Genomic DNA, 17,731 nt, shown 5'->3' with positions numbered 1-17,731 from the left:
TTCGCCATACTTGCGCTCTGTGATGTTGTCATTCTTGTGCCCAAAGAGCCGATTCTGAGAACTCATGACAGTGTGCCTCCCCGAGATGTCATCCAATTTACGCTCAGAGATGTTATTCCGAGCCAGCCCTTCCGAGATGTAATCCAGTCTGCAGTCAGAGATCTTATTCTGAGTATTCACAGCAGCCGTAAGTGTCTCCAAGATTTTATCTGTGCTGCACTCAATGAGCCCATTTTGAGAAACTCACACCTCTTCCCATCATTTCAATCCCAGCGGGCAGCCTTGTGGGGGTTTGAACAGCCGGTTCCGCTTCCTTAGTTTGTTGGTAAGTCAGGGCCAAGCCAGCTCCAATCAGCCCGAACCCTGTTACCATGGTTCCGAATAGGTAGATATCTTCAGCACTCTGGCTCACCCAAGCCCAAACTTCTCGTTGAGAAAGGGGTGTCAATTTCATTCAGAGACCAGTTGATCAAATCCATTATTCTCTTTTAGGTTTTAGGGAACAGACTGTGAGAGAGTGTTCCAGGGAAAAGTAATACAAAAAAACACGAGACTAGACAAGGACACAAGAGGCTAAGCAGGGAAGCTAAGGGAGAGGAGGAGGAGGAGAAAAGTGCGACCGCCTTCGCCAAGAGCAAGAGCAAGAATGCAAGAATTGTTTCATGTGTTTCTAAAATCTTGAAATCATGGAGTATTCACTAACTTCCGGCTCAGACTACTGACTGTCCTTGTCTTGATGCATTCTCAATCATTCATGTAAGTAAATCCCAAAAGGTTGATTCTGTTCATCTAGAGGTGGCGTTCCAACTGACTTCTTCAGTGTCGACTGAAGAAGTCATTGGGATGAGTGACAAATGTTTCTCCCATTGAAAGCACTACATGCAGATGAACAAAATCAACCTTTAGCACTGTCTGTCAGATTTGTTGTAACATAGCCAATGCTTTTATTTTCGCCATGTGCCACAGCTTCATTCTTCCTAATTTTTTGCTGAATGTTTTTTCCTCTTTCATACATTTTTCACCACATTCTTTGCACCCATTCTTGTCCGCTTCTTATTCACTATTCTCTACGTATTTTCTTGTTTGTCCACATGGTTCAAGCCCATGTTTGCTGTCTCCTCACCTTCAGCTTTGTCTTCAGGCTTGTCAGCTTGTTCAGATTGCTGACTGGTTGGTGTCCCAGCAGTGGATACCTCACTCATGTCCTGATCCAATGGTTCTGCAGCATGCACTGGACAGTTAAATCAAAACAGATAAATGATTCTTTAAAAATACCACTGTCATCCAGTTATTACCACAATGCATCAGTAAATTCATCAGAAGTCTTTTCCATCTTTTTCAATCTTAGGCAATTGTTTCATGTGTTTCGTAAATCTTGAAATCATGGAGTGTTCACTAACTTCGGGCTCAGACTACTGACTGTCATTGTCTTGATGCAATGATCCAATGCTTTTATTTTCGCCATGTGCCACAGCTTCATTCTTCCTAATTTTTTGCTGAATGTTTTTTCCTCTTTCATAGATTTTTTACCACATTCTTTGCACCCATTTTTGTCCCCTCCTTTTTCACTATTCTCTACATATTTTCCTGTTGGTCCACATGTTTCAAGCCCATGTCTGCTGTCTCCTCACCTTCAGCTTTGTCTTCAGGCTTGTCAGCTTGGTCAGATTGCTGACTCGTTGGTGCCCCAACAGTGGATACCTCACTCATGTCCTGATCCAAAGGTTCTGCAGCATGCGCTGGACAGTTAAATCAAAACAGATAAATGATTCTTTAAAAATACCACTGTCATCCAGTTATTACCACAATGCATCAGTAAATTCATCACAAGTGTTTTCAATCTTTTTCAATCTTAGGCAATTGTTTCACGTGTTTCTTAAATTTTGAAATCATGGAGTGTTCGCTAACTTCCGGCTCAGACTACTGACTGTCATTGTCTTGATGCATTCTCAATCATCCATGTAAGTAAATCCCAAAAGGTTGATTCTGTTCATCTAGAGGTGGCGTTCCAACTGACTTCTTCAGTGTCGACTGAAGAAGTCATTGGGATGAGTGACAAGTGTTTCTCCCATTGAAAGCACTACATCCAGATGTACAAAATCAACCTTTAGCACTGTCTGTCAGATTTGTTGTAACATAGCCAATGCTTTTATTTTCGCCATGTGCCACAGCTTCATTCTTCCTAATTTTTTGCTGAATGTTTTTTCCTCTTTCATACATTTTTCACCACATTCTTTGCACCCATTCTTGTCCGCTTCTTATTCACTATTCTCTACGTATTTTCCTGTTTGTCCACATGGTTCAAGCCCATGTCTGCTGTCTCCTCACCTTCAGCTTTGTCTTCAGGCTTGTCAGCTTGTTCAGATTGCTGACTGGTTCGTGCCCCAGCAGTGAATACCTCACTCATGTCCTGATCCAATGGTTCTGCAGCATGCACTGGACAGTTAAATCAAAACAGATAAATGATTCTTTAAAAATACCACTGTCATCCAGTTATTACCACAATGCATCAGTAAATTCATCAGAAGTCTTTTCCATCTTTTTCAATCTTAGGCAATTGTTTCATGTGTTTCGTAAATCTTGAAATCATGGAGTGTTCACTAACTTCGGGCTCAGACTACTGACTGTCATTGTCTTGATGCAATGATCCAATGCTTTTATTTTCGCCATGTGCCACAGCTTCATTCTTCCTAATTTTTTGCTGAATGTTTTTTCCTCTTTCATAGATTTTTTACCACATTCTTTGCACCCATTTTTGTCCCCTCCTTTTTCACTATTCTCTACATATTTTCCTGTTGGTCCACATGTTTCAAGCCCATGTCTGCTGTCTCCTCACCTTCAGCTTTGTCTTCAGGCTTGTCAGCTTGGTCAGATTGCTGACTCGTTGGTGCCCCAACAGTGGATACCTCACTCATGTCCTGATCCAAAGGTTCTGCAGCATGCGCAGGACAGTTAAATCAAAACAGATAAATGATTCTTTAAAAATACCACTGTCATCCAGTTATTACCACAATGCATCACAAGTGTTTTCAATCTTTTTCAATCTTAGGCAATTGTTTCACGTGTTTCTTAAATTTTGAAATCATGGAGTGTTCGCTAACTTCCGGCTCAGACTACTGACTGTCATTGTCTTGATGCATTCTCAATCATCCATGTAAGTAAATCCCAAAAGGTTGATTCTGTTCATCTAGAGGTGGCGTTCCAACTGACTTCTTCAGTGTCGACTGAAGAAGTCATTGGGATGAGTGACAAGTGTTTCTCCCATTGAAAGCACTACATCCAGATGTACAAAATCAACCTTTAGCACTGTCTGTCAGATTTGTTGTAACATAGCCAATGCTTTTATTTTCGCCATGTGCCACAGCTTCATTCTTCCTAATTTTTTGCTGAATGTTTTTTCCTCTTTCATACATTTTTCACCACATTCTTTGCACCCATTCTTGTCCGCTTCTTATTCACTATTCTCTACGTATTTTCCTGTTTGTCCACATGGTTCAAGCCCATGTCTGCTGTCTCCTCACCTTCAGCTTTGTCTTCAGGCTTGTCAGCTTGGTCAGATTGCTGACTCGTTGGTGCCCCAACAGTGGATACCTCACTCATGTCCTGATCCAAAGGTTCTGCAGCATGCGCAGGACAGTTAAATCAAAACAGATAAATGATTCTTTAAAAATACCACTGTCATCCAGTTATTACCACAATGCATCAGTAAATTCATCACAAGTGTTTTCAATCTTTTTCAATCTTAGGCAATTGTTTCACGTGTTTCTTAAATTTTGAAATCATGGAGTGTTCGCTAACTTCCGGCTCAGACTACTGACCGTCCTTGTCTTGATGCATTCTCAATCATCCATATAAGTAAATTCCAAAAGGTTGATTCTGTTCATCTAGAGGTGGCGTTCCAATTGACTTCTTCAGTGTCGACTGAAGAAGTCATTGGGATGAGTGACAAATGTTTCTCCCATTGAAAGCACTACATCCAGATGAACAAAATCAACCTTTAGCACTGTCTGTCAGATTTGTTGTAACATAGCCAATGCTTTTATTTTCGCCATGTGCCACAGCTTCATTCTTCCTAATTTTTTGCTGAATGTTTTTTCCTCTTTCATACATTTTTCACCACATTCTTTGCACCCATTCTTGTCCGCTTCTTATTCACTATTCTCTACGTATTTTCCTGTTTGTCCACATGGTTCAAGCCCATGTCTGCTGTCTCCTCACCTTCAGCTTTGTCTTCAGGCTTGTCAGCTTGTTCAGATTGCTGACTGGTTCGTGCCCCAGCAGTGAATACCTCACTCATGTCCTGATCCAATGGTTCTGCAGCATGCACTGGACAGTTAAATCAAAACAGATAAATGATTCTTTAAAAATACCACTGTCATCCAGTTATTACCACAATGCATCAGTAAATTCATCAGAAGTCTTTTCCATCTTTTTCAATCTTAGGCAATTGTTTCATGTGTTTCGTAAATCTTGAAATCATGGAGTGTTCACTAACTTCGGGCTCAGACTACTGACTGTCATTGTCTTGATGCAATGATCCAATGCTTTTATTTTCGCCATGTGCCACAGCTTCATTCTTCCTAATTTTTTGCTGAATGTTTTTCCTCTTTCATAGAGTTTTTTACCACATTCTTTGCACCCATTCTTGTCCGCTTCTTATTCACTATTCTCTACATATTTTCCTGTTGGTCCACACGGTTCAAGCCCATGTCTGCTGTCTCCTCACCTTCAGCTTTGTCTTCAGGCTTGTCAGCTTGGTCATGTGTTTCTAAAATCTTGAAATCATGGAGTGTTCACTAACTTCCGGCTCAGACTACTGACTGTCCTTGTCTTGATGCATTCTCAATCATCCATGTAAGTAAATACCAAAAGGTTGACAGTGGTAAATTCATCAGAAGTCTTTTCCATCTTTTTCAATCCTAGGCAATTGATTTGATTTTGATTTGATTTGATATACCTTTATTAGTCCCACAAGGGGAAATTTCATAAGGCTGCCGACCTATTGCACGCAATGGTAGCGCCATCCTACCCTCTGACCATACATACATTACACAAAACATCACATGGGGAAGACAGGTCAGAGAGGTATAACAATGGAAAATGCGCCACATGAGGAAAGATAAGGAGAAAAACAAATAACTCTCCCCAGACTGAGCTCCAACATATCAGTTTGAGAACAGAAAAAAACACCTCTGCACATAGCACATGAAAAAACTCTTAATACACCAAAAAAAAAAAAACCCACATGACAAGCAACAGGGGTGGGTAAAGGGTGAGAGACAGCCGATTTAGACAGTACATCCGGGCCTGCAGCCTATGCGCTGGTCTCCTTGATTCTCCCATGTCTGCTGTCTCCTCACCTTCAGCTTTGTCTTCAGGCTTGTCAGCTTGTTCAGATTGCTGACTGGTTGGTGCCCCAGCAGTGGATACCTCACTCATGTCGTGATCCAAAGGTTCTGCAGCATCTGCAGGACAGTTAAATCCAAACCAATAGATAATCTTTTAAAGATACCAGTGTCATCAAGTTATTACCACAATCTGATTCAACTTTCCTGTGTAGCAAGCGCAGGAAAGTTAAATTAAAACAGTTATAAGACAAACTTAAGTATGTAAAGTCATCCTGTTAATTTATTAGAAATGTTTTCCATCTTACCTTCTTTTTTCTTGTAGAACAGAAGATAAGCACTGCTGGATCTACTTACATAAACAAAAAAGATAAGGTCATCTCTTTTTCATCCAATAAGAAAAAAAAATACAAATGAGAACTTACTTGTTATTTCTTTCCAGCTGGAATGGTTGCTCGTTAAGCTGTTAATGAAAATGATAGAATGGTGTTTCATTGCAGTGCAAGTTTTTCTATCGAGCAAATAACATCATAACAATGTTTTCAAGTTTTTATGTCTTGGGAACAAAAATAGTGAGGCAAAACTTCATCAGTCTTACCAATGTGACACGGCTATCATTGAAGTTGTACCATTTGTAATTATCCAGACACTTGATTGTTACAGTGTAATGTCCCCCTTTTAGCTGTCCAAAGTGTTCAACAAATCCATACAGTTCATAATTCTGTTTCTGATTACAAATTAAAAAAGAAATTAGTCATAAGAAATGACAAAATAAAAAATTATGATAAAATGAAATATTCTTCATACCTCTGGTATCTGTAGAGTGTCAGGAACTGTTACTGAGTGGTTTAGTTTCATATATTTCTTAAGTTCATAGTTAAACTTAAATCTCTTCAACAGCAGTATCAAAACTTCTGGATAAAGCTTTAATTCACACTTCTATTTGAAAGACACACAAAAAGATCTCCTTTAAATACCTTTTCAGAAAACGCTGCAACTCTGTTTGATATGAAAATAACAAAATATGAATTCATTCATTCAATTGCAGTTATTTTTTGTCAATACTTAGATCATTTTGAACATGAAAGTTATTTGTAGTTGTGGTTGCTCATTTTCCTTTTGTTTTGCTTTGTTTATTTGTCTCTTGTGTCTCATGTTTTTGTACTTTTTTTAACATGTTCAAAATAAAGATTCATTCAATCAATCAATCAATCATGATGTCTTAAGGCAATAATAGCCAATTTACTGGACTGGAAAACTAGGTTCAAGATCCATGACTTCGATAATCAAACCGTGCAAGCTGTGTGTGTGTGTTTTTGTTTACCTGCCTTTAGAAAAATTGGCTCAAAAACAGGAAGGCTTTGAAAGCCAGACTGAAAATTTGAGACCTAGTGAAGTCACAGCGTTTTATAAGTCTGAGAACTCAGTGGTTACAGTAAAGACACACACATCTGGATGATATTCCTCTTGAAAAGACTCTGGCAGAAGTTCAAGTGGCAGGTAAAGACTGCAAAGATGCCAACTCAAAGGCATCTAGATTCATCTTCAGTGGTATCAGGACGGTCTAATTGAAGAGCTCATAGTCAAGAAAGTATGAAAACACCCTCTAGTTTTTGACTCACTTTATTCCTTACGAATCTACACGTAGTGGTGCAAAATTTATTAAGTTTTTAATAATATATGTGTACTCTACTGGAGCTTAAATATATATTATAATACCTAATTACAACTATTTGGTTTGTGTAATAAAAATATATGAATATAATGACTTATAACTTACAACGGCAGCATCTGTTTTGTTCTCACACCTGTCACAGTACAGCTGGTTAGGACCACTTGCAAGTGATTCACCAAAATATTTGGCAATGGCATCCTCCTGAAAAATGCATTCTTGTCACTTGCTGTTGAAACTTGTTAATAGCTCAAATAAACAGGTGATTTACACACATTAAAGCATACTCCAAGTCTCACCCAATATATTAAACATTTCCCACAGTTTGATGCATGTGTTGTTGTGAACATTGTTTTAGTTAAATGGTAGGATTTTTGACCAGAAACTTTAGCCAGAAGATGCCAAGTTTTAATGTATTAAAAATGGCACACAGGAAGACATCAGTGCTCACCACTCTGTAGTCTGTTTTGTCAGATTCCATCAGGTCAAGTGGCAGAGACCAAAATGGGTCATCTGTTCCTGTCTCTATATTACAGCTCAAGCATCTGTTCTTGTGTTTCAGCACTCCCTGGAATATCTTAAAGAAAAACCACACAAACACTGTTAGCTCTTTTTTTTAAATTTAACTTGCAAATCTATTCTATTTAACGTTGTTTCTTCACCTGGGAGGCCTCATGACTGCTTTGACTCAGAATCTTCTCAAACAACTCAGCAGCATCACTTTGTACATGGACTTCAGGGATGGAAATATAAATGAAAATATGTTATAAAATATCTTCCAACACAACATGCACTTACAGAAAATTTCCAAAAACATAATCTAGACTTGAAAGATTTTAAACATTTGTTATCGAATCTGAGTGAAAGTAAACACAGAAATATGTTACTCTGAACAGTCACTTTGAAACCATTAGAGGTGTCTTTTGCACACAGGGTAACTTTCTGACTATTCATTCTTGCATATGGCTGTTTAATTGTTTGATAGTGTGTCATTTTTTAAAAATGTTTGAGAGATAACAGAAATGAGATAAAACAGGTCATTTTTTGTCTTTTTATTGACCCGCATCTCTGGTGCTTGTGCCTATTTCTCAGTTTTAAATCACATGCAGACATTAAGAGTTCATGGAAGGGGCCGAGCTGTCACCAGCTGTTATGTGGCACAGGGTTGTTTGCGCCATGCTCTTCCCCTGTTTTAAATGCACTTTACAACAGCACGCATCAACAACACATATGAGTGGGCAGAGTGAGGTATGGTGTCTTCTCACACCCCCATTCTCGTTTGGCCATGTGGGGACTGGGAGGTTGTGATGCCGGGAGGAGGAGCTGGTCAGAGTCTGGGCTGGTGGACTTCCCTGCTGCTGTGGTCTACTTGTCTCCACCCCTGGAGCAAAGGAAACCATCTCTTGAGTCTTTTGGTGGGTTCAGTCACCTTTCTCTCTCACTATGTGTTAATAGACCTATCTGCACTAAATCATACGTGTTATTAATCTTAGGCTCTTTTCCACAGCATGTGTTTTATCATGTCTTACTTCTCTCACCCCAACCGGTCGCAGCAGATGGCCGCCCCTCCCTGAGCCTGGTTCTGCGGGAGGTTTCTTCCTGTTAAAAGGGAGTTTTTCCCTTCCCACTGTTGCCAGAGTGCTTGCTCATAGGGGATTATATGATTGTTGGGTTTTTCTCTGTATGATCTACCTTACAATAGAAAGTGCCTTGAGGCGACTGTTGTTGTGCTTTGGCGCTGTATAAATTAACTTGAATTGAATCAAATTGAATTGGGTGAGTGGGTGCCAGGACCCGGGAGTATAGAGTATTTATGGGGAGTTTGAGTGTTTGCATGGTGTTCATTTCTGTATATCTCCATGAATGTGTGAGTATTTGTACACTCACACAGTCATTGTGCGCATGAGTTAGGGAATGCATGCTTGTGTCTGTGTCTGCCTGTTTGTCTATGTCTATGTGTCAGGTCAATTCTTAGACATTGCCTCTCTCATAACATCTCAGGCCACCCCAGGTATGCAAGCCTATCTATCTGTGGCTGCTGGGTGACCCCCATCCAGGGCTCTCCTCAGCTCTTTTCTAGGTGGGTGCCACAATTGCCACTGCATTGGTCCTCCTGGCACTCTCATGTTCAGGGGAGCCTGTGGATGTCTGGGTCTCCTCAATTCCTGCTTCATATCCTGGGGGGTAGGGCTGTTTCTCCCCACACGTACTATTAGATACTTAAATGGAGAAACCTTATGAACACAAGCATGCTCACACACACAGTTATACAAACAGGTACTCACAAATGCAAACTATGTTGGCCGGCTACTGCCTTTAAACATGTCAGGTGTCATTAATATTGTGTACTACTCAGTACATTTAATATTTATTATTTACTGTTACTTGTGCATAGGTAGGTTGTTCCTGTGAATTCCCTCCTTTGTTGGTTTTTGCTTGTTTCTTTTTCAGCAGGTGGTCAAGAAGATTTTTTGTTATGGTGGCAAGGGCCAGTGCATGAAAACAGACCCAAATGCAGATGCAGCAGAACTGTAGTGGCGAGGAATATCTATTTGTTGAACGTGATCTTAATTGCACTGCTAATCCTTCTTTGGACAAAAACAATCAAGAACACCATGCTGCTTCCAGGAAAAGCTTACAAAGTCTCACAAAAGCTAATAAGCTGTGTGATGTGTGGAGAAATTTTTATAATATTAGTAGACATTTCTACACAAACTCAGGCAAGGTCTCACTCGTTATTACATTTCCACACAGCAATTCTATTTTTAAATTAGATGCAGATGCAGATGCTGTGGTTACAATGGCTACCAAGCAAAGTGAAATTATTATTATTATTATTATTATTATTATTATTTTTAGAAAACATTATTAATTATTTTGGAGAGATTTCATCAGCCAAAGTGAAGTGGGGCAAGAGTGAGGCCCTGATGATGAACAATGAGTTGCAGAGGACTGTTTTCCCTTGGGGACTTGCCTGGAATGGGGGATTCCATTTTGTTTCCTCTCTGTCTCGTGTGTGTGATTAGCCCCAGCTGTGTTTCCCTCCTGGTTCCCATCCCCTCATTATGATTTGAGTATTTAGTCCTTTGTCTTCCTTTATCTGTTGTCATTGCGTTCTTTCGTTTCCTCCATGTTACCTCCACATCTCTTCCATTTTTCCAAGGATTTTCTAGTGTTGTTCTAATGTTTCCTGTTTTTGTGTTTATTTGCTTAGTTTCCCCCTTTTAGGAGTTCCTCTCTTTTGAGTTATTACAAGAATGGCTTCGTCCATTCTTGCAATAAATCAAACTAAAAAAAATCTTAAGAAAAATCTAATAAAGTATGACTATGTAGTGGACAAATATAGCAAAAGCCATTAGGGTCAACTAGTGGGCATTTTGTTTGGCTTCAAACAACCATTATGATTGCCACACTGCCGAACAGAACAGGACAGGGGGAAAAAAAGGATTCTTCCTCTTCTTTTATTTTCAGAAAATGACTATATTTACATTTACCTGCAGCAACCTATCTTATTTAATCATTTAAATAAATACTTTTAATTTTCAATTTCAATTTACTGAGTATGTTCAGCATCACTCGCATTTGTTGCTTTAACATAGAGGACAATGGTGATCAATATTAATCATACAATTGCTCTAATAGGATTGAACACATATCATGTGCTGTGAAAAACAAGAAAATATAAAGTATGTGTAGATTATAGATCATTTTAATGACTGAATGTAGTGTAAAGCGCTTTGGGGTCTATACAAATGCAGGCCATTTACCATTTTTAAGCTATGGTACTTTAACCAGTAAACTGACCCAGTTTTCCAAAGAACAGATTCCTTCAGTGTGTAAAAATGTTTACTGTACCTTTGCTGATCTCCACATTTGAAGTGATTTCCTTTGTGTGAGCTGTATTTATCTTCTCAACACAGTGCGTTTCTCTGGGATTCCTACAGTAATTAAACACAATATATTCACATGTGGTGAACATATTTACTGAAATATCCATTGACTTCAAATAAAGAGAAATGTTATAATAGAAAAAGTTTCATTTCCTGGGAAAATGCAGGGTGAATGCCGTGTAGAGGTAATCGTCCGCTGACAGCAGCCAAAGAAGATGAACTGTGTGCTGAAGACACGATGCCACGGGTAAGATTCGAACTCATGCTACCTCCTCTAAGAACAGATGCTTTCGCAGTGAGCTGAACCACATTTTAGGTAATTTAAGAAAAACGGTAAAACATATGATAAAGCTGAAATATACAGTAAGAGCACAATAACTGTAGGACAGTTTAAAGGTGGAATGGTGTTTATAGGTGAAAGCATGTGGAAGCAGTTAAGCTTCAAAGGCAAGCAAGTTTAAGCAGTTTATGGGATGTTTCCCATTCATTTCAATGGGTGCAAAAATGCATAAAAAGTATAACAGTTATAAATACCAAAAGAGGTGAATACTGCTGTTTCTTGCTGCTAAAACATTCTGTATCTTGAGAAGTGCATGGTGCAACCCTCCTCTGCACTTAGGATGAGACACAGAGAGCAGCAAACAGGATTGAAAATTTCAAAGAAATGCTTCTCTAGAGAAAAGTATAAGTCGGTTTGTAAGAATTCCTTCACTGGGAGTTGCAGGAACTTTCAGACTACAACATATTACATTTTCAATTCTGTAGAGTTTATTATATTGTGGTAACAGTGTAAAGACACGCTAAATTTTAAATTTCAGGCAAAATTTGGATAGTCCCCACATACCACTAGAGGGAGCCGATGCAGCCGATGCACCATGAATGGTACACAGACAAACAGGCTTTCTGCAATGTATTTCTGACATGCAGGAGTGTCCGCAAAGAAATCCTGATAACTTGGAAATGAAATTAGCTACAGAGCGCATTTGATCAAAACAGACATGGGAGTGTTCAAGTGTTGACAATTTATAGTTTAAAAAAATGTTAAAGATAATGGGTAGGATTCAATTCTGCGCCTCCTGCTCTCAAGACGCCTTCTCATCTTAGTCAGCTAAACCAGCGACTTGTCCCAGAGAGCCAAATTACATGTTAATACCACACTATAAAGGGGATATATAAGAAGCAAAAACTGCCTTTTCTTGCTGTTGAAAAACATTGAGAACTCGAAAAGTACATGGGCTATCAATGTCATTCTTTCTGTAACAATCAACAGACTTTAGTCAACGATCACTGCAATTTCCAGGTCTCTATGCAAATCCTTCTAGGAAATATGATGGGAGAAAATGCAGCTTCATTTTCACAGTTTGACATCTGAGAAACGGACAGCTTTTCTAGCTTACTGTTTTAAAAAGGTATAAAAGTTATGAACACCAAAAAATATAGCACACAGCAGAATATTTTAAAATTTGAATCGTGAAAATAGCTCAAAAACTGCGGGAGTAGTTAGGGGCCAAAAAACTGTGGTAGCAACTAGAATAATAAGAATAAAGTACAAAGAGAAACAGGAACACACGGCATTCACCCAATAACTTAAGCTTTGTAACAAACCTTGTCACAGCTTCACTGAACTCTCTGGTCTTGAGCAGCACCTGCAGCACACTGTTCAAGAAATTCTTTGCTCCTTGGCTTACAAACCCATGAAGCTTGTTGGCTAGAAGTAGGTAAAAAGAAAAAAAAAAAGTAAATTGTATAAGTGTTTTTGTTCCAACACTGTTAAATACAAATAAAGCACACAATATGTCTCTTACCTGCTGACATACTATTAAAAGATTCAGAAGCCATTTCAATTCTACCACAGATTTTCTACAAAGTAAAACAACAAAAGCAAGCAATGCAGTTACATATATTTCCGCAGATAACTGAAAGCTAACTGAAGGTCACTCTCTGCTTTAAAAGAAATAACATCAACTTAGTTTCTCTTTCACTTGTTGCCACGCCTGGTGAAATGATGCATTCAATGGTAATCATAAATATTAGAATCTGGACATCAGACGTAAGAGTATGGCACTTAACAATATTTAGGTAAATAATAAATCGTATAAAACAGCCTCTGGGTGTAAAACACGCACTGGGGATTTTATCAACATGTTAAAACAAAGAAATACTGACCTGAGCAGTCTTTACACAGACTTTTATATTAATGAAATATGCAAATAACTACATGTCTTCCATCTGATGTATGTGTCGTAAGTATTGTAAAAACTTAATTGAGAACAATGTTAGTACATAAGAACAAATGATATATGCCTATACATTCAATTAATTTTCTTTTACGTTTTGTGTGATGTGTTTTTGAGTTTTTGTCCAGATCTTTGACTTCTGTTTGATTAAAAAGGATCACAAAAGTCAACACTAAATATTGAGTTTCACTGAACTGAGAAAATGAGTCTGTTGTACTCATTCCTTTTCTTTTACATTATGCCAAATTATTCACATGGGAGATAGGAATGAGAATTTTAAGTCCTACTTATTAATTTTATTTTTCATTTAATTAGTGAAGGTATTTTTATTTTAGTTAATCCTTACAGGTCAAATACAATTGAAATTTTGGAGTTCTAATAAGCTCCAACTTTTAGGTTTATCAACTTAAAAAAAATTAAAGTAACAAGTTGCCTTAATTCATTTTAAGTTCTGCCAACTTCTTCGGGTTTACAGTGTGATAATCAGAGGTATTTGTAATTATGCTGGGCGTTGTCACGCATGAAAGTTTCAAACACCAAACTAGACTCGTGAATCATGATTCACAAGCCCAACTGACTCACTGACTCATCCCTGTTTCTGTTAGCAAACTAATTCGCTTAGTAGAAATATATCTAGCTTATAATTAAAATTGTGGGGGGGGAAAAAACAACAGCCAGTTTCTTAACAAAAGCATTTCTGCTCTGAACTGGAAGAAAAAACCCAGAGTAGAAGCTCACATCAAGAAAATAGCTCCTTGGTTCACAGTAGCATCGCTCCGCTAACATGCTAACAGCACATTTGAGCTACTCACCCCCTCCCTTCCTGTGCTGAATCGTAAGCGTAAGCAAATCACTCAGGACTCGCTCACCCCCTCCCTCCTGTGTTGAATCATAGAGCGAACGAATCACTCAGGACTCACTAACCCCCTCCCTCCTGTGCTGAATCGTAAGCGTAAGCGAATCACTCAGGACTCGCTCACCCCCTCCCTCCTGTGCTGAATCATAGAGCGAGCGAACGAATCACTCACTCACTCACCCCCTCCCTCCTGTGCTGAATCGTAAGCATAAGCGAATCACTCAGGACTCGCTCACCCCCTACCTCCTGTGCTGAATCATAGAGCGAACGAATCACTCAGGACTCACTAACCCCCTCCCTCCTGTGCTGAATCGTAAGCGAATCACTCAGGACTCGCTCACCCCCTCCCTCCTGTGCTGAATCATAGAGCGAGCGAACGAATCACTCACTCACCCCCTCCCTCCTGGCTCACAGCTTCTTCTTCTTCTTGGTTGGCAACCAATGTTAAGGTGCATTACCGCCCCCTGGCTCACAGCTCAGTGGACATTTAGATGAGAAAATATATATTTAACACATTTAAGGAAAATACTAATAAAATACAAATAAACAAAATAAATGTTTATTAAGCAATTTTGATAGGAAATTGCTTAATTTTAGAAATGTTTTTGCTCTTTTTTGCTCTATAAAATAGTTGTTGTTTTTTTAGAATCATTCATCTTAGCAGTGGGATTTACATGAAAAGAGAAACAAATTAAGTTTGAGTGAAAATGTAAATTTTTTGCACTCTCTGGTCAACTGACTCAGTGAATCAAATGACTCAAAAAACCCGATTCACTTTGGTGAGTGACTCATTAAAACTCGATTCAGTAAAAAGAATCAAATTTACCATCACTAGTGATTAGCCCTCGAAATTCCTCTCCTCTTTTCTCGCGGTCCCTGCTGACAAACAAACAGAGAGCAACAATGACGACATCACCAAACTAGAAAAACTGGTCATTTCATGCAGCATAGTTTCAGTTTGCAGTACACCTGATCTTTGTGATGCATCAACAGTAACAACATGTTATTTAACAGAGCTGTATAAAGAATAAGATACATCAGGAGTCATACTTTGATTCAGATCATACATCAGTTCAGTTCAGTTCATTTTTATTTCAAATGTGTACATTCACCATCATTTCGGGATATCATTCCATTCTTTTGTTTGAAAAGGAGTTGGCAGAAGTATACACTTATTTGGCCCTAACCCCCAAAATTTTACATCTCATTCATTTAGCTTTCTTTTAGTCTTAAATTAAACAAACAAACAATAAGACCAAAGCAAAACATAACAAAACAAAAACCATCATATTATACTTTCTTTCATATAATTAAAGACTGAATATGTAAATTAGCAGATTCACAAATACTGAAACAAACCAACCAACCATCACTTAATTTACCATCCTGGGTTCACCTCGTTTTCTTTATTCTTATATTTTTTTAATTTAATTTTTAAACATTATATTTTCATTTTAGTTAAAAGTAACAGTCAAATGCAATCCAAATTTTGGAGTTCTAATAAGCTCCAACTTTTAAGTTCATCAAATTAAAAAAAATTAAAGTAATCAGTTGCCTTAAATCATTTTAAGTTCTGCCAACGTCTTCAGGTATACAGTGTGGGAATCAGAGGTACTTTTAATCATGCTGGGCGTTGTCACCCAAGGAAACATTTTTCCATGGAAGTTTCCATCACCAAACTAGAAAAACTGGTCATTTCATGCAACATAGTTTCAGTTTGCAGTACACCTGATCTTTATGACGCATCAACAGTAACAACATGTTATTTAACAGAGCTGCATAAAGACTAAGCGACAACAGGAGTCATACTTTGATTCAGATCATACATCATTCTTATATATATATATTTTATATATTTTTTTTAACTTACATACGTTGTTACTTTCTTTTAGTTCTTCTATTAGACTGTTCCATAGTTAACTCCCACTATTAGCAAACAGATGCAATTAGAGACTGTTTATTGTAATTATTATTAAATGGGTTTTACTCTGTTCAGTTAAAAACTCACAATTGGAGAAATAAAAAAATAAAAAAATGGAATTGTAATATTTTTGTTATTTATTTACAAAGGTTATTTTTTGACCTGGATGCAAATGTCAGTTCAACCAATGGAATTGTTGTTCCGTCTTGTATTTTCACGTTTGGTTGCGCTGGTAAGGCTGCTTAGACCACACGCGTCATAGCTGTACCTGTAAGAAAAACGTGGTTGCTGTTGGTGTCTGCTTGATTAGCCTCCAGATTTGGATATCCAAAGCTAGTTTTATGAATACGAAGTGCTTTGCACTGGTGAGTAACTGAACTCTTATAATCGCTGACTGGCATGCTAAAATGTTAACGTTGTTCGCTTCAAAAACTAATGCTAATGGTGACGGTAATGTGCAGGTTGCTAGCGGGTACTAACTAAACTCACACTCCCGTTGTTAAGTGTTAGTTGAGAACTTATTAGCTGTTGTTAGGTTAAGGAAAAACAGTATGTATAGCTGTTGTATTGAAATGTTTTCTTGTTTTATTTTTATTTACCACTTCTGTTATTTAACAATGAAGAAACTATATTGATTCTGCTGCTTTAAAGGAGCAGTGTGAAATGCTTTCATGATTGGCGATAGCTAAATTGCCATGTAATGAAAACTCTTTTGAATTTGATTAGTTGTACAACATTAGAACTAGAACTTGAAATTGAAACAGATTTTGTTCATGTTTTATTCCTTAAGGAGAAATGTTTATGGATAGTTGTGGACAATGTTCCTTTGTAGTAATTCTGACCTCACTCGATATTTTGATTTGGAGAAAGTAGCTGAGACTCCACGGAGAACTTTGGATTACAGACTTTGTGGAAATCTGTAGAAGTGGAATGAGCTTCCATTGCAATGGATGGCGAGCCACAGCCCATATGGAACTGAATCTTGAAGTCTGGTTGCCTGAATTGTGGTAGGACAAAACTGTGCAAATCATACATCGATTGTGGACTGAACTCACACCAATAAACTACTATTGACACTTTTAAAGACCTGAGTCTGACATTCTTTTCTTTTCTTTTCTTTTGGGTATCTGTTTTGGTTACAATTTTGGTTATCATTGTTAAATCCAATACAGTGCACAAATTCTAATACATCTGAACCATTCCTTCATCGTTTCTAGTTGTGTTTTCATTGTGGTTTCCTATGCTCTAGGCTCCTGCTGTTCCTGAAATCTTCTGAATTGCCCATTGTTTATATGTTTTGTTACATATTGGTTACATAGACATACTTTTTAATGTTGTTCTAGCACTTTGTATTTTTAAATCCCATTTCCCTCTTAATTTATACCCACCTTCTCTTTCTATAAACAATTTACAGATTTATTTTGGTAGCATTTTATTTATTTCTTTATATATTATTTGTGCTGTTTTAAACTTCATATTGAAATCTTGAAATTTAATGTCTCGCATTTTGATAAAGAGTGCATTTGTATGGTCAATGTACCCTGCATTATTTATTAATCTAATAGCCCTTTTCTGCATTATAGTTATTGTTTGTGTATTACTTTTGTATGTGTTTCCCCAGACCATTACACCAGGGGTGGGCAACTTAAGGTTTCGAGGCCCAGTGTCCCTGCAGGTTTTAGATGTGTCCTTGAACAAACACAGCTGATTTAAATGGCTAAATTAGCTCCTCAACATGTCCTGAAGTTCTCCAGAGGCCTGGTAACGAACTAATCATGTGATTCAGGTGTGTTGACCCAAGGTGAGATCA

The 17,731-nt window shown here is 38.0% G+C and overlaps 1 protein-coding gene across 2 annotated transcripts in view; it reads right to left on the bottom strand.

The window, feature by feature from the left end:
* LOC146522051 (uncharacterized) overlaps positions 1-12,839 on the bottom strand; it is a 34,109-nt gene extending 21,270 nt beyond the window's left edge. Inside the window, exons 1-17 of one of the 2 annotated variants that reach the window (XM_085149585.1) lie at positions 12,713-12,839; positions 12,513-12,615; positions 10,873-10,955; positions 7,680-7,750; positions 7,469-7,594; positions 7,126-7,221; positions 6,153-6,284; positions 5,944-6,072; positions 5,771-5,808; positions 5,654-5,694; positions 5,361-5,465; positions 4,219-4,326; positions 3,522-3,617; positions 2,837-2,932; positions 2,329-2,424; positions 1,632-1,739; positions 1,124-1,231 (exon numbers count right to left, since the gene is read on the bottom strand). In XM_085149585.1, coding sequence (XP_085005711.1) covers positions 1,124-1,231; positions 1,632-1,739; positions 2,329-2,424; positions 2,837-2,932; positions 3,522-3,617; positions 4,219-4,326; positions 5,361-5,465; positions 5,654-5,694; positions 5,771-5,808; positions 5,944-6,072; positions 6,153-6,284; positions 7,126-7,221; positions 7,469-7,594; positions 7,680-7,750; positions 10,873-10,955; positions 12,513-12,615; positions 12,713-12,746 — 1,570 coding nt within the window. In that variant the 5' untranslated portion in view covers positions 12,747-12,839. The remainder of the gene's footprint in view (positions 1-1,123; positions 1,232-1,631; positions 1,740-2,328; positions 2,425-2,836; positions 2,933-3,521; positions 3,618-4,218; positions 4,327-5,360; positions 5,466-5,653; positions 5,695-5,770; positions 5,809-5,943; positions 6,073-6,152; positions 6,285-7,125; positions 7,222-7,468; positions 7,595-7,679; positions 7,751-10,872; positions 10,956-12,512; positions 12,616-12,712) is intronic. The other variant, XM_085149589.1, reaches the window with a different exon arrangement.
* Positions 12,840-17,731: the final 4,892 nt, after the last annotated feature.

Source organism: Neolamprologus multifasciatus, chromosome 3 (genome assembly GCF_963576455.1).
Source record: "Neolamprologus multifasciatus chromosome 3, fNeoMul1.2, whole genome shotgun sequence".
Taxonomy (NCBI): domain Eukaryota; kingdom Metazoa; phylum Chordata; class Actinopteri; order Cichliformes; family Cichlidae; genus Neolamprologus; species Neolamprologus multifasciatus.
This window is presented reverse-complemented; position numbering and strand designations above follow the sequence as displayed.